At 35.7% G+C, this 16,968-nt stretch overlaps 1 protein-coding gene across 1 annotated transcript in view; it reads right to left on the reverse strand.

The window, feature by feature from the left end:
• LAMA2 (laminin subunit alpha 2) overlaps positions 1-16,968 on the reverse strand; it is a 336,606-nt gene that overhangs the window by 240,154 nt on the left and 79,484 nt on the right. The window contains exons 2-3 of the mRNA XM_053937517.1: positions 15,976-16,146; positions 11,773-11,885 (exon numbers count right to left, since the gene is read on the reverse strand). Coding sequence (XP_053793492.1) covers positions 11,773-11,885; positions 15,976-16,146 — 284 coding nt within the window. The remainder of the gene's footprint in view (positions 1-11,772; positions 11,886-15,975; positions 16,147-16,968) is intronic.

Genomic DNA, 16,968 nt, shown 5'->3' on the forward strand with positions numbered 1-16,968 from the left:
TCCAGAAAATGAAAAAAAACCTGTGTTTCATTCCATTGTTCCAATAGGAATCATACAGTCACTTGTTCCCTTTCAGAAATCCCCTTTCCTCTCTTAAACTCATTTACAGCTATATTCCACTGTGGCCACAAACAATTATAGTTTTAACTATCCTAGATAAGTGTCACTAATACACTTTACAAAAAACAGAGACAAGCAAAACATTAACAAATCTCTCCAAACTGTTTGCCCCCCAGTTAAGCTCTTAGAAATGTAAGAAATACAGACTAGAGATTTCATTCCAGAGTACTTTTAAATATTTTTTTTTAATTTTACATAAGCAATTTACCTCAAGTTCTCAGAAAAAGACTGATCCTTATATGTTGAATAGGTAACAACTGAGGTTAAACACATTGCTAGGACTTCTACCATGGAAGATCTGTGGTTTAGGACATATCTCACAATAAATTCATAACCACAGGTGTGCACACATATAGTTTCCTTTTCGGAAGTCCTAAAATTCGCAAAATTCCATGTAAGATTCATTGTTAAATACAGTCAAAAACCATTTAATTCTGCAAACATCTTGGATGCATTGGCTCTGTGGGGCCAAGAGGTGTAATCATCAGAAAGTCTTTTTCTGTTTGCTTGCTTTGAAATACTAGACTGTGTGGGAGAGTGAAACTTTCTACAGTGAAAGCCCTTTTCAAATTGAAGCCCTCTTCCAATAACATTTCCTACATATTTTGCTGAGGATGTGTTTGAAGTCTTGTTTTTTGCCTTCAAATAGTGCACGGCTTGACTGCAATGTAATATATACCTTTGGATTTCATTATTTTTAGCATGCTCTGTAAATGAAACTGCAAAAAAACAAAAAGAAAAGCATCGGACAGTAAAGAGCATATTGCACATCACAGTGAAATTAATGTAATTTCTCTTAATCTAAATCTGACAAGAAAAAGAACTTTTTAAAGTAAAAGAATACACATGAAGAGCTGGTGGTTTTAACTACTATTCAGTTACAGTTTTCAACCTGATTCGGACTACTACTGTCCCAGCCTCTAAGAGTTCCTTCTGTCACAGCACTGAGCTATCTGCAACTACACTAACTTCCTGGACAGAGACACAGAGCTGGAACTACCAGTGTTTTTAAATAGTGGTACACTGTTAATGCTAACTGCAGACAAAGGAAGATGCATCTAAAGCATCATGCATCAAAAACATGGCCTGGTTGATATTATTCCTGATCGTTCTAAAGCTAGGCTGAAAACAGTACAGGCTGCTAATCCATGCTTCTTAAAAATACCTTTCCTTTGGGAGACAGCTAGAACTTTAGCATGACATAAGAAGATGGTTGCCCCAGCTTGGTCAGCTACACCAGGCACTACCAGCTCACCACAGTGCTGTGAGGCAGAGAGCAATCATGGCACATGCCATGTTTTACTGTGCTTTCTCAGCGAGCTGGCAATGACACAAACAGACTCAAATTAATAGAAGCTGTATGATTATTCTCAAAGCAAATCAATGTAAAGGAAGCAATGCTGACTTTCCAATCAGCTGGAAAACTGTCCTCCAGATAAAACAGTAACTCTTCTTTTAAACCAGTAAGTACTTAGTGGCATGAGAAATCTAATTGTCTAATGTTGCATTTGTTTCCACAATCAAAAACAGTGACATGGTTCAGTATTCTGAAGCCAACCTTCCTAGTACATCGTAACACCAAGCTTCTACTCCCCCAGGGTAATCAATGGAGCAGCTTGGTTTACTTCTTCAGATGGCATCAATAAATCAACACATGTCAAATGACAGAGCAACTGCACCACCTTAAAGCACATCTGGATTTGTACAAGTCCAATAGAATGCAACCTAGGGCCCCTAGCTTGCCTATAAAAATGGGAAAATGGAGCAATACCAAGCTGCCTGGTAGCATGCAAAATATCATTAACACAGCTGCCAAAGCACAGGTGGTGCTTTTTTCTACTTGTTCCTGCTCATGTGACCATAGCAGTATAATTATGGGAGTGGGATCGAAATAGTCTAAATACTCCTTTAAACCTTTCCCAAATTATAGGCAACATAATCCTCAAGATGTGAAACAAAATGAGTCTTGGGTCTCATTTTCACTGGTAATTGTCTCAGCAGTGAGAACTATGAAGCACATATTGTAGGAACACTTCTGTAAGTTATAGCACCGTACCTTCTTGTGAATGCCTCATAAGACACAGAAAAGTGCATCCTACTATAAAGGATAATTTGCTACACTAATATTATTCAGATAGAGCTGAAGTGAATCATTAATCTACATAGGGTTAACTACTGAAGCAGGAAATCCCATTGTGTCTGACTCCCACTTATGCTTCTATTAAAAAAAAAATCCTTCAGTTAGAAAGCATTCATGTAAATCAGAATATCAGCAGAGAAAAAAATAGCACCACATAATTCTACAGAAGTATTTCCATTTCATTTTCTCAACAGAAAAATTTATTTGCTCTAATGGAGGTTTCCATCAACAACCTGGTGTAAACTCTGTATCTACTTGTTTACTGTAGTTATGTAAAGATGCTGATTATTATTGCAGTTCAGTGTTGGGACTTAAGCAAGGACTAGTTTCATACAGGCTGGTATAAATACTGTCACACCATATGACCTTTACCATGACACAGATTTATTTAAGCAGTTATTTAAAAGTGCTGATAGGGGAAGAAAAAGCACTGCAGACACCCCTTGTCCCAGTGTGAAATCCATCCAGAGGAGTCGAGGCTACCTCAGAACACCCTGAGGTTAAAGGGGGTTATTGGCTACAGGGGGGTCCCCCTCATTAAGAAAAGCAGGGGAAAGTCTATGCAGAATTCATTATGGAATGTGTTAAGGGGATTGTATAAATGGATGAGACTTACAATGGAACCATTTAGGGGAAGGAATAGAGGTAGAGAAAGGGACGTATCAAGATGGATCAAGAAGGAATAAGTGTAAGATAGAGGGAAAAGGAGATGAAAGGAGCCAGTTGACTACAACTAGCTGTCTGATCAGCATGTTAATCCTGACCTCAGTCACTGAAGTCTATCCTATTTTCTCACTAAATCCTGTTTCTAAACATCTTCTTTAGGTGTGCTCTCTCTTTTTAGTGGCTATGTGTGAATAAGAGTTCACTTCAAGCTCAGCAAGCAGAAGAGATCTAAATACCAGCAACTGGAATGGGGCTCCAAGATCTCCAAGACCTTCAAAAGATTATCTAAGGCTAGCTACTGAAGCATTGCATGCCTTGGTTGCATGCATGGATGTATACGCACCTAGAAGACATTAATCCTCATCAGCTGGAAAGGAAGAAGAGGGTGAAGCAGGCTGTGCTGTGTTTGTGTTCATGTGGGTGATGACAGGGCACTGTGGTCTATTTATGTTGCTCTGTGCAGCCATGTGTGTGTTTCAGTCTCTCAGGAGTATTGGCTCTGCCTTGCTACAGTTTGAAATTGAAAACGGACATAGGAGCCTGAATTTCTAATACCACAGGTGACCAAGAATCAGAAATCACGGACATCTACAGATTCTCAATGCAAAAGTGCTCCTCAATCATTAACTTCTACCTTCATACTCACATATAAAAACATTTGTTATATATGTAGCACATCATGCATCTTAAATACCACATTTTCACTGTTTCTCATTTTGGATTGGCCTCTCCTAAAGGTTTAAGACATGAAACAGACCAAATTCAACTACTCATGAATTGAAGCAGAGATTGTGTGAGTTTTGAGAAACAGTTCCTTGTGTTCTCAGAGGCCAATTTATGAGGTCAGTAATATTTCAATTCATGGATACTGTTATGGATTATTGTTTGGGTCTACTATGTATGAAAGAGAGTAGACAGTTTTGATGCAAGAATTTTTATACAATTGGCTATTTAAGAAGAACTGCTCTTCTCATATTAGTCTCACATCCAACTCAGACAGAGAAAAAGCCTTCTTTAGAAATGGAATGGCTTTCCAGATTCCTCAAATGGCCATCTAGCACGTATTTTTTCTATCACTGTTCTTAGAGACAGTGGCCATGATTTCAAATATTCTGCTCACAGTTAGAATTTCTGTAATTGAAAATGTTGGCATGGGTGGAAAAAAAAAATATGCTTAGCAGAATTCCACTAATATCAGCTTAGAGAGCTGAACATCTCCCACCATGCTGCAGTTTGCCTTTAATGACAATGTTGCTTCTGTTCCTCTCAGCTGCTTTCAACTGAAATTCTGCTACCAGATGGAGAATTCGGGCTGAAAGAAACACATGCTTGATTCCAACATACTTTTTTTTTCCAGTGTTGAAAGCAATTTTAGCAGAGCATCATTGGTCCAGAAAAATTGCAACTACAAAAAGTTGCAGCTACAAATGTCATGCAAATTAAGATGTCCACAGCACTCCATGGGTAAAACTGAGGAAGATTTTATCATAGCTAATCTTGAAAAGCTCTAGGGTGGGTGTCTCCAAACCAGTTACAAATTAATCTTTTCTAGTTAGGCAAAAAATTCACTCTTGTACACTGCTCAATCCCATTCAGTTAATGCCTGCAGAACATGCATTTTAAAAAAAATATAAAAATACCTGAACTTAGAATAAGCTCAGCCTTCTCCCTTCCATGATTGTAACTGCTGGAGAGACACCAGTTCTTTTAAGAACACTTTCTTCTCTGTGACAAAAAACACATTGTTCTAATACTTCTCAACTTTTGTTCATGTTATGTCATTTAAAAAAAAAAAAAAAAAGAAAGCAAAGTCTATTGAAAGAATGCACTTTATACAATGTCAAACTGTAAAGTACTCAAGTTGTCCGGCTGTTGAATATCTGAGACACATTAAGCCAAATGGACGGAGTCAGAACCCATAAAGTTTCTGTCAATGTCAACTTTTTTCTTTGTAATTTTCTCAGTTGGTTTTCTCCATTACCAACTGTTCAGCTGTTTGTGAAGGCCTCAAAAAGAGGCCTTGCTTTCTCTTGACTATTTTTGCTGCTCATCATTGGCTGGTGTATACCAGAATAGAGGGCTGAAGTTAATAATCTCTTTTCAAAATACTTTCAAAAAATAGCAGAAAGCAATTTATTTTCTAAAGTTTATCACTTCTTTCCATGAAGAAAGACTATTTTGAGAAAAGGAAAATTGATGAAAATGCCAATATCCAAACTCTTCTTAAAACCTGGACAAGAGGGGAGGACAGAAATGGTTGTACCTCTATTTTGGTACTTAAAATGCACAAAAATTAAAAATGCTTTTTTAAAAATTTCTTTAATCCAAGAACTGATGCTCAGCCTGGATCTATTAGCATTGAGATTACTCAGAGTGAAGCGTTCTTATTTCCTTCAGCAATGTTTCCATGCAGTGTCCTCTCATGGACACTCAGTGAGTGAGCTCTCACTTACTCATACCAAATCTGTACATTTTAATGTGCCTATCACAACAGAAGCACTATTTCACAACCATCACCAGCTCAAAACTTATTTTTTCAAGTAAGCTTCTTATTCATAATAAACTATTTAAAGACAACATATTTCTTCAATATCAATAACAAAATCTGCTCAAGACTGAGAATCCTATGAACCCCTTACTTATCACATCACCATTCTCCCAGGCTCCACAATTTTCTTTAGAACCAAGACAGCTAACAGCACAAAATCAGAACACAACCTCATATTCATGTCAGAATGTATGTGTCACTGGATTCAAAGGAGAATACCTCTCTTCCTTAAAACCAAAATTAGCAAAGTGGAATGTATATGTATTACAGTCATCCAGGGAAAATACCAGGCAAGTAACCTCAAAAAGAAAATGTGTAAATTCTCAACACTCTTCAAAATCTTTGTTATTGTGTATTACAAACGGAAGCTGAAAGGATTTGCTCACTTAGAAATCTTTCTGACTAAGCAAAAAGCAATAAATGTATGGTCTGATTTAGTGGTGAGCATAAAAAACTGGGCAAAAACAATCCTGTGAATATTTATTTTTTAATACAACTCTTCAACCCAGCTTACAGCACTTTGTTTGGTAGGTATTACAATTCATCTTACATTTCAATAATGGGTTCTTAGCATTTCAGAATGCGTTTGAGACAACTCCCTCCATGTACTATTGAATGACTCATGAAAAACTTTCTCTTTTTTAATGCTGGGGGAAAGTCAGCTTGAGCATCTTCATCTTCAAACATTTGTTTGTTAGAACACCTAGAAGCTTCATGCAGCAGCCTCTTCAGGAATTATGGCTGGCATAGAGGTGCAGTCTCAGCCCTAAACTGGGGAAAAAGATAATTTTATTTTCCTTAGGCTTTTTTCTGAGTGACATCAGTGGAGAAAACTTTATTCTGAGACAAGAAGGGAGCCCTGGGTAAAATCTGTTACTTACTAGTGTGTGAATATTCTCTCCTTCCCGCAAATGAAAATCAAGGTGGAAAGATAGATAATCTAAAGTAAATTTGCTAATAGCATATAAAACAGGTAGTTCTTAAAAATGTTTACTGTAATGTTAAAATATTTACTACCGTTCTGTTTGTTTTCATGATAATAAATAGTTTTTTCTAAGTATGTTTGCTATAAATCCTTACTGGTATATTTATATGCATTTTTATTTGTTTTTCTTTTTGAGTTTTTCAAATGCTTTCTTTATAAGCTAACTTCAAGTCCAACAGTTTTACTTTTGAAAGATTTTAAAGTTACATAATAATAATGTAAAATAATTAAAAAGTGATAGTAATTTAAAAGAATGTCAGAAAGGTAAATGACTCCTTTTTTCACCCTCTAGGTATCTATTTAGTTCATTAGCAGCAAATTGTAAAACTAAAGAACTTAAGGGAATCACTAAAATGTTAAGATTCAAGCCTGTGAAGGCAATGAAAAAAAGAAATAAGAAAATAATGAGTATTGCAACTAATATACCTGTCAAAAAAAGTTGGCTGTGGACTTCATTAAAACAGAACACCTAATTCCTTTTTCTTTTTTTTAAATTGATTCAACTGTCATTTTCATGGTTTTAGTTGCATCTCTCTCAAACAGTTCCTTTACTGTTTAGGTGTAACTGAGCCAGAAAACTGGCTTAGTTTTGAAATAACTTGTTTTCTGAACTCTCCAATATCTGCATAACTTCATAACGGAAGGATTCATGAGCAAGAAGTAGTACAAACAAATATTGAGGATGACAGCTCTGTGTTGCAGGCTTGGACTGTAGTTCACTGATCAGTACACTTTGAGTTTTTACAATGTTGAAGGCAACATGGAGTGTTGGCTGCCCCCTCCCCCAAGCTGGCAATAAAACCTCACACAGGCAAGCCAAATCAGAAAACTGATCCGGCAGAAACCATATCCCAAAAAACAAAACAAGACATAGCTTACAGTACCTAGGTACATCTGGTTTCCTGCATGGCAACACAAATACTAGTGCCAGAACAAGAAGTACAGAAACATCTCCCTTTCAGCAGGGAGCGGAAGAGCAGCAATCAGGGAATTGCAGCGTGATAGTCTCAACAGACTTTCAGTTTTTCCACTTTTTTCTCTTTAGACAAACGTCTTTGAAGACGAACAAAACTGACTGTCTTCATCTGTTGCAGAAAAGTCCAAGTTTGGACTAAACTTCATTTCTGTTAAACTACTTTCTGGTTTGGGGACAAAGAGATGTTTTAAGACTTACCTTTACAAAAGAAGTTTTGAAAGCATTTTAAGCCCACAGTTATTGGCAAAAGAGAGAAGGAAAATATTAATTGAATACCTACACAAAATGTTTGCACATATATAGAAATTTAACACATAAATACCAAACGGCATTTCATCTTGCTAAACTGGTTCTTATATCCCAAGACTAAACAGTATAGTTAACCTTCTCTTCATTCCTTTAGCTGTTCTGATATTTGATATCAGAAGGTATTCAACAGAAAGCTAGCCGTAATTTTTTTTCCCCAATGTAAAATGTATTTGATATTCCAGAGAAGAGAAAATATAGCATTAAACCAAATATCACCCACTGATATGCATATTGTTATATGACTATGTAGCTAATGTGTAAAACCTATTTTAATATGCCTTTGTTGCTCAATATGTTTTGATTCCTTAGCCGCTGTCCAGTCAATTGTCATAAGTTAAAACTAAAAACTACAGTTTTCTATTAAAAGAAGCAATGTTGTCAAATACCATATGATTTACCTCTTATTTCACTATGGCTGTAAGATTACCTTCAGTCAATCCCTAAAAGATTAGTTGAACTGGACCTTATTGTGGGGTTCAACTATATAAACATCCAAAGAACAGGTTCCACTAGTAATTTGAAACCAGATAACAGGGAGACTGTTCCAGAACCCCAAAATCATGCAACAACTTTGAAATGGCCAAGACTTAAAGGCCTGGTTATTTCTTCTTTAAGAAATAAAAAAAAAAAAAAAATAGGAAATTAGGCAGGGATGCAAATTTAGTTAATTCATGGGTCTCTGCCACTAGTTTGCTGTATGACATTCCTGTAATAATGCCTTTGGAAGGGATGGTGACTGCAGTGATTTCTACATAGAGTCAAAACATGATTTCTTAGACTCCCTCCTCCCTTCCTACAGAAGAAGGGTAGGGGACAGGATGAAAAGATTAGGTGAAAGAGCTGGATGCTATCAGAGCTTAGGGAACTTAAAACTGATGACGTGAATGTTTTAGAGAGAAACAGTTACATAGCTTAATCAGTTATTCTTGCTCTTGCAGTTTACAAGGCTCTGTAGAGTGTCCATTACTTTCTTTTTCTTCAGATATATATGCCTGGAAAGCATACCTGGACACTGAACTGATCCTCCACAGTCTCAAGCAATTAAGACATAGTTATTAAATCCAGAAATTTTTGCCAGAATATTAACTCTGGGTCCACCTGCGTTCCACACATCTACAATTCACATAAGATATTCCAGCATAATTAAAAAAAATATGAAATGCACAGCAAAAAAGTCTAAATCCACACAAATATGCTCCTGGCACAAGTATCTGAGCAGCATCAAGGATATTGCCAATGTCCTCGTTCCCTACAGTAGTTGGGAATTTGTTAATAAAAGTGTCCTGATGTGTGTAGAAATCAGAAACAGATGGGCTGACCACTTCACCTCAAAAAGGCAACTGGTTTTCCTGTGAATTTGCCAATTTTCTTTAAAGATACTCTACTAATCTTCCACATCACTGTGAAATTAAGACCAATTGAGGATTTAGGAATACCACGACTACAGGGAATATGTTCTCCCTGGATGTTTAAGCATTTCTGTTTTGCCAGCTCCCTGCTCTGAAATCCTTGAAGAGAAGGTCTATTTTCAGTCCCGCGAAACGTGGCACTCGTGGGACCTGAAGTACCTCAGTTGCACTTGAACCACCCAATACTCTCAAGGCAGAACAGACAGACTCCAGCCAGCAAGACTAAGAGCTGCAGAGCAGCAGACAGTTTCTCTTGGTACCCAGCCCATCTGTGAACCACCCCCTTCCAAACCTGGATCTACCAAGGTAGCTCGACCTATCACTCTAACCCCCATTTAAATTCATGTGGGAAACTCCAAAATAAATCTGCATTTTTGACTTTCTATGCACTTGCTGGATGAAAAGCACTGTAAAAAATCATCTCACATTTACAGGTAAGAATGGAGTTCCATAATTTTCTTGTGATATAGATGAGACTTTTTACAATGGCTAAAAAGTGGGAAAAAGTGAAGAGTTAAGAGCAAATTATCAAAGATGCTCAGTACCAAACAGTTCCAGTTTTCAACTAATATTTTAAAAATATACGGATTAAAATTTCAAGCATACTTCAATGAATTAGAAACCTAGCCTCCATTATAGACAAAAGCTCTTTGTAAATATTAAGGCAAAACTCAACTGTTGAGAGAAAACAAGAAAAAATACTACATTTTTCCCAATAGGACTGATAATATTTGGGCTTATTCTAATATTAAGTAAATGTTACTTCCTCTAGTTTATTAGCTATTGCTAAACAGTATACATTATTTTTATATGGCTTCCCTGCACAATAAAGTTAAAAAAAAAAAAAAACAAAGTTGCTGTTCCAAAAAGCCAAGCAGTATATATAAATGAGGAAATTGTAATTATTTTTCTGATCTTTTCATGAAATTGGGATTGCTAAAAGCATTCCATGTACTATCATAATTACGAACTAATGCATTCCTGCAATTTTCAGTCCATTACTTGTGGATTTGTCATTTGTTATTTCTATTGCACAAAAGGAAGTTAAACATTTTTATACTTAAAGCAAGAATTCATCAACACAAACATAGCAATTACTGAATCTCCTAAAAGCCAAAGGTAAAGAATGGAATTTCTTTTAAGTGAGATCCCAGAGATATCTAGTGACCTTCACCATTCATAGTGACTCCTACACAAAACAAAAGCTAAAAGAGAAATTTCATATACTACCTATTACTTTTAATAGTCTATAATGCTCTGACTATGAAATTCCTGGATAAGCAAACAAAAACTTCTAATACTTCTCAAGACACAAACAATGCTTATTCCTTACTGAGCATTCCAAAAGCCATGCAAATCGCAGTAGAGCTTTCAATACATTTTGGGGAACAATACTTGCTCTGTTCCTGTACGGTGGTGAGTAAAATCTCATGCATTCCTAACTAGATGGGTTACTCAGCTCATAAAGGGTGTGCCAGATAGCATTAGTGACACAGGGTCTTATCCCACCTCTCTGACATCCACAGAAAAGTCAGCACTGCTTCTATTCCAGCCAGTACCAAATGAATGGGCTTAAGAGAAGGTATCAGCTTTAGAGCTGCAGAAGGACTGCCAAGTTTCCTTTGAACAGACAGTAATAGGACATGGGAAAGAAACAGGGTCAGACTTGATCCTTGTCTCATTTTTAAGAAATAGTAACAAAAAACCCCAAACCCACGCCACACACAGTGCAGCATTCTCAGACCGCTGTCAGCTGGCACATGGAGAAACCTTTTAAATACATTAGAACAACCCAAACATTTTCTCCAGTATCCTCATTGACCCTTTAGTTGCTAGCTTTTAATACATAAGAAAACTTAAAACTTACAGAAATTCATAAATTTGCTAATTTCTGATGAAAATCTACATAATGAAATAGCAGGAGAAAAAACAGGAGTTGTAAAGCCCTAGTTTAAAAGACCTGACCTAAACAACCACACAACTAAAATTTCTAGGGTGATAGAAAACAAGGATGGGAATATACTTTTAATGCCCAAGAGCTACTTGCATATTAACAGGTCACAACCAACAAGAGGCACAATTCCTTGCTGTAAAAGCAAAGCAGCAAATAACTCTGAAAATTTAAAAGACGTTAAAAAACCCTACAAGCCTCTTTAATGCACAGCATCCTACTCTCAAACTTCTGTAAAAGTTTTAGCTCTCCTGTTTGAAAAGAAATGCACATTGAATACTTTTGCATATATAAGGCCAAAAAAGCAGATGTAGGATTGTTTCTGCCATTAGCAATGCAGGCTCCAAAGCCAGAATGCTAATAACACTTCCAGGATTCAAAGGCTCTTCCAGGTATAAAAATCCCTACCCTCCAAATACTTCAGTTTCACAGAAACTGAATAACTGTATGACTTCCTAAAAATATATATGAAATAACTTTTTTTTTTTTTTATTTAGCACATTATGTTACAATGAATAGGTCACTCATACCTATATAAACAACCGAAAATTATAGGAGAAATTGGTCATGTCTTCATATAGGAAAGCAATACAGAGCAAAAATTAAGACAATCCAGGTGATCTATCATGCAAGAAAGCAAGCCTAGAAACAAACAAATAGAAATCTACCTGTTGGAGGTCCAATGTAATGGTCACATAATGATACTCAATTCCATTCTGGATACTAGGGCTTTGCCACCAAGTGTTCTTGCCATCAATTGCATTTGCTATTGGGTGTCGTTCTGTTAAAACAGCAGAAACGTATAAATGAATTTCAAAACTATTAGAAGATTTAATTATTTTTAGATCTGAAATCTAGATTTTAAGGCAATTACAGAACTAATAAGGCAGGACTTAAAAAAAAAAAAAATTATTTTTTCCTGTACTCTTGAACCACCAGTCATGCTTATTATTACTGGAATACTGACCTAATATTAGTTGTTTAATTTTGGTTATGATCACAAGGTCATTCAGAACATCTAATTGCAGAAGGCCCTCCTTATGCTACAGAAAATGCAGGCATTTAAATCAAGTAAACACTTCCTGCACTCTTCCAAAATTTCAAGTATTGCAAAGTCATGGAATGTTGCAGCAGAAACAACAAATCAGAAACCTGAGATATGGCATGCAAGAAAAGCAGAGATTAAAGTAATACTGGTACTGGCATTTCTAAGACATTTCTAAGCACACCTGGAAATAATTCACAAATCATTATAGAGGAAATAATTCAGAAATCATTACAGAATATATTCCTCAATTGGAAAATTTTCTGACTCATATACATGCATATAAAGGTTTGTTTGGTTATAATCCATATCAAAGTCCAAGATGCATTATTTTTCATGTCTATATTTACTTTGCTGCAATGTCCCAAGTGAATCCTAAATAAGAGGGATACAAATTTATTTATAGAATTGAATTTTTCCTGAATTTCAAGATCTTCTACATTTTCCAAGTTTGCTTACTTAGTACTTTAATGTTATTAAACTGAGAAAAATCACACTCAAAGTTTACAGGTTATTTTTTGTGTTTCTTTCCTGTACAAAATGGAGAATAACAAAAATCAAAATTTTAAAGGTTACAAGGATCTATATTTTGAAGTCCCTAATTTTCTAGAGCAAGCCATTATAAGGAAAATAACCCAAAGGAAATTCATATATGGTAAGTTTCTTCTATGCAAGTTCTGTTTGCAAGAACATGAACTGGTAGAAAACCCTACCCCTCTCATTAAGGATGACTTTCTAAACTCTCAGGTTTCCTTGGTATAAAACTGGAATATGATGCATTACTAGCTGGGCCTAGAATTGCAAATAATTGTTTTATGAACTGATTAATTTAATTATTTTAATTATTACTTAAATAAACCAGCCAGATTAATAATCTTTGTATCTGTTTTTTTTTTGCTCTGTCAACCACCTGTGGAGGACAGTCCTAGCTCACTAAGGGAAGCCAGAATGCCTGCACATACTTAAAGATACAATCAAAGGGCTTTGTGGGAGTGAGTGAAGGCATAAACGCTCAATATTGAAAATGCCAAAAATTTCATTTAAATATTATTCAATGGTAGCAACAACATTTGCAGCAACATTTGCAAGTTAGAAATCTGGTACTACAACTGATAAAACTATAGGAAGCTTTATCTTTATATTGAAAAGAAAAGCAAAGCAGACCCCATGCTTTACATGCTGTCAGTTCCCACAGCTCTGATCATTTTCTCAAATCTTGGCTTTAAATCAGTGGCAGCAAAAATCATCTGTATATCAAATTCAGGGGCTTTCGATGGTTGTGACAGAAGTTTTCTAACTGGAAATTTTGATCTAAGTCTCTCCAGATGAAACTGGGTAAAGGTAAATCATCAGAAGGAGGACTGGGAGATGAATCAACAATTAACTGTAATCACTATTATGAAAGTTTAATCATAATTAATTTGATTGATTAATTGCTGGCATGTTTATCTTATTTAAAAGGTAAGGGGGAAAATACAGTATTTGTTAAAAGGACTGGATTGCAAATGTAGTTCAAGGACCAATCTCCCCGATGGATGGCAAGAGGGAGAACTTAGAGAGTGAGCCCATCAAACTGTGCACTTTATTTTGGACTTGCATGTGATTAACCAGGGAATTTGTGTTCATTTCCTACTACAGTAATTAAGGGGAGGCACTCCAGACTCACACATTCCAGGGGGATCATTTAAAGTCTGGTTATATTATATAGTTCTCCTATTAACAAGCCATCTCTGTTTAAACAAGGCACTTCCCTTTGCCAAATGAACATTTGAAGACCTTAAAATGAGATATGATTGTCACAAAAGACCAGATAATATGAAGCTGGACTGATTCAAGTTTAGAAGAGTGTAGAAACAAGGAGGAACATAGATTTAAATCATTCAGATGGGGTTTTCTATATACACACATCTATGTCTGTGTGTATACACATATTTTACTGTACGCTGTCTGACATCATAGACAAGACATAGCAGTATCTCTGGTTTAGGTTTGATTTTTGAAATAAGCAAGCTTCATATAGGAAAAAAACTTGGGTAATGTGCATATGTCTCTAAATTCCCATCTGTAAAATAGGAAAGTCTTTTGCACAGTCTCTCTGCCAGTCAGAATGCTTCCAAAAACTGAATTCTTCTCTGAGTGAAGCACACTGCTATAATGTAATTGGATGTGTCTATTCCTAAAGAATCATATGACCTTCCCTCAGAAGGTGGCATTTACTGTAGTTAAAGAAGACATTGAAACTTGGAAAACAATCTGGGAAAAAATAGGTGGTAAATGTCTTCAAATAAATTAAGTAGTCTGCACTGGGACAATTACAAATAGCTTTGCAAAGATGAAGAGTAATTTAGCAGGAAAAGAAAGCATCTGAAGTTTGCAATGGACAACTAACTGTTCTCTCAGTGGTGTTTCACCGTTACCAATGGGAAATATCAAAGTGAAACATGTGAACAGGAATATATGATTATTCTGAAGCAAACCTGGATCTCTGTGTAGTGCTAGTAAGAGCTCAGGTGAACTTTAATAGATATGAAAGTCTCTAGAGAGAATTCAGAGAATTGCAATTCATGCAGTTAGAGTTCTAGAAGATAAAACCTATGAGGAGAATGAAAAGATAACTTAGTGTAGAACTTAGACAGAGCAATACCATCAAACTATTAATACCCCTCAAATTGTTAAAATACTTTTTTAAGAAAAAGGAGTAATAATCCATTTCTTGTATTGACTGAGCTTAGGAAATAGGCAACATGAATTTCTGTAAGGAGATGCAGATTAGCTATTATAAAAACACTTTGTTTTGAACGATGTAATGAGTGAGCCACACTAGAAAGTGTGGCCATGGGAGGACATTTCTAAGGAGAATCCAAACAAGCTTCTGTCTGGAAAGCTACAGCCACAGATAGCTCATCCTGTCTAGAACTAGCAGACAGATTAAATGTCATCTTTTTTTTTTTTTATCCTGTGGTTTTAAGCACATGCTTAAATGTCATGAGGTATAAATGTATCTGAGTTAAGTTTTATTGGAACACAATTGGAAAAAAATCATTGTCTTCATGCTTCTGTGTCTGTGCTTCTTCCAGTATTTTATCTATTCCATTGAAATTGTCTTAAGTATCCCTACATCTTCTACAATCTACAGTGCCAATATACCCATGAAAATCTAATAATGTTATAGCTGTTCATGTCTTTCACTGCAAGGTTACATGAAATTAAACCTTTATGACTTGACTAGGAAATTTTCTTGGTTCTAATCTTCCTAACTACCAGAAATAGGCATACCTGAAGTAGATGATGACAAATTTTACTTGAAAACTGATTTTGCTTCCAGGTAATCTTGAAAAAAGCAGTGTTAGCAAAAATCAATTTTAATGTTAAAAACTAAGCATTAAACCAAGCAGTGTTCCATTACTTTATCTTAGTTTTTCTGCCTCAGTGAAACTGAATTTACTGGAATTTCAGATATTGCTTAGATTGGCCAAAATGTTCAAGTTCCACAAGTAGGTATGCAGGTAAATGTCAGTTATCTGGTTTTTATTCATTGTTAGTGTATATCAGAAGAATTCAGCAACAGCTGTAGACACTTAATTTTTTAAAATCTGAATTTAGGTGCTCTGTTTTTCAGTACCTGAATGAGAAAGTTCTGTGGGAGGAGTACCCATATCAGATACAGATTTTTAAATATCTTTGGAAGAAATGGTTAACCTGATTTAAAAAGAGACATACATTTCACAGTAATCAGGCTGGTGAACTACTGTTTTGTTTCCTGAGTATCTACACCCTTTGGAAAAAACATCTTTTTAAAGGAACAAAATGAAAATGGCACACATACGATGTGGAACTCGGCTCCTTTGATCACAAATGCGGCACTGAGGGTTCCTTGCAGGCTGTCCAGGTACATGCTCAACGAGTTTGCAGTACATTTCCCGCCCCTTTTCTCCACAGGTAGCATTGGTTGTGATGAGAGCATTACTAGCCAGGTTTAGCACTGCAGGAAACAGTCCTGAAAATAAAATAAAATAAAATAAAATAAAATAAAATAAAATAAAATAAAATAAAATAAAATAAAATAAAATAAAATACAAAAGCAACAGAGGCAAAACTAAGGCGAATTTAGCAGAATAATCATGAATGTAACACCTGTTACAACATTAAAGCAAAAGCCTTCATTTTCAACAGCTATGGAAGCAAAAAAGAACAACTTTGGACGTGTATCCAGAATTTAGACATCGGAATAAAGCCATTATATTGATGGGTTTATCCCCATTCCTCTAAAATTCAAATTGGTACCTTCTGGTTATATCATGAAAAACAGCAGGATGCCAAGGAAAAAGTACAGAAACATACAAAGCATTATAAAATTTTATGTTTCACAATCAAACCTTGTGTTCCTATGCAATTGGCCACTGCAACATCGTAAGCAATGTACCTATGAAAACTCCTTACCATTCTTATTTTCTGCTGATATGTCCATGGAAAAGCTTTTCCTCCACAGACTACAGCACTTGCATTACACTGTATTACTGTTCTGCTTAGGACTTCATAGACACCTTTGTCATCAGAACAGCTGGGTAATTCATCCAGCAGCATGAATAGCATATGTCATGTTTCCCTTTCCTCAAGAAGAAAATAATATATACGACATCATATCTTTTATGGTAGTGCTGTTGTTATTTTTCCAGGTGCACATGCTGAGTGATGTATTATAATTCTCATTCAGCACAGCATTTAAACACATCTGAGTGCTCTGCTGAGCAAAGTTATATGTAGCAGTAAGCTATAAAGATTATAAACCATATGAAGAACATTCATTAAGGTGGGTTAC

The sequence above is a fragment of the Vidua chalybeata genome, chromosome 3 (assembly GCF_026979565.1).
Source record: "Vidua chalybeata isolate OUT-0048 chromosome 3, bVidCha1 merged haplotype, whole genome shotgun sequence".
Classification (NCBI taxonomy): domain Eukaryota; kingdom Metazoa; phylum Chordata; class Aves; order Passeriformes; family Viduidae; genus Vidua; species Vidua chalybeata.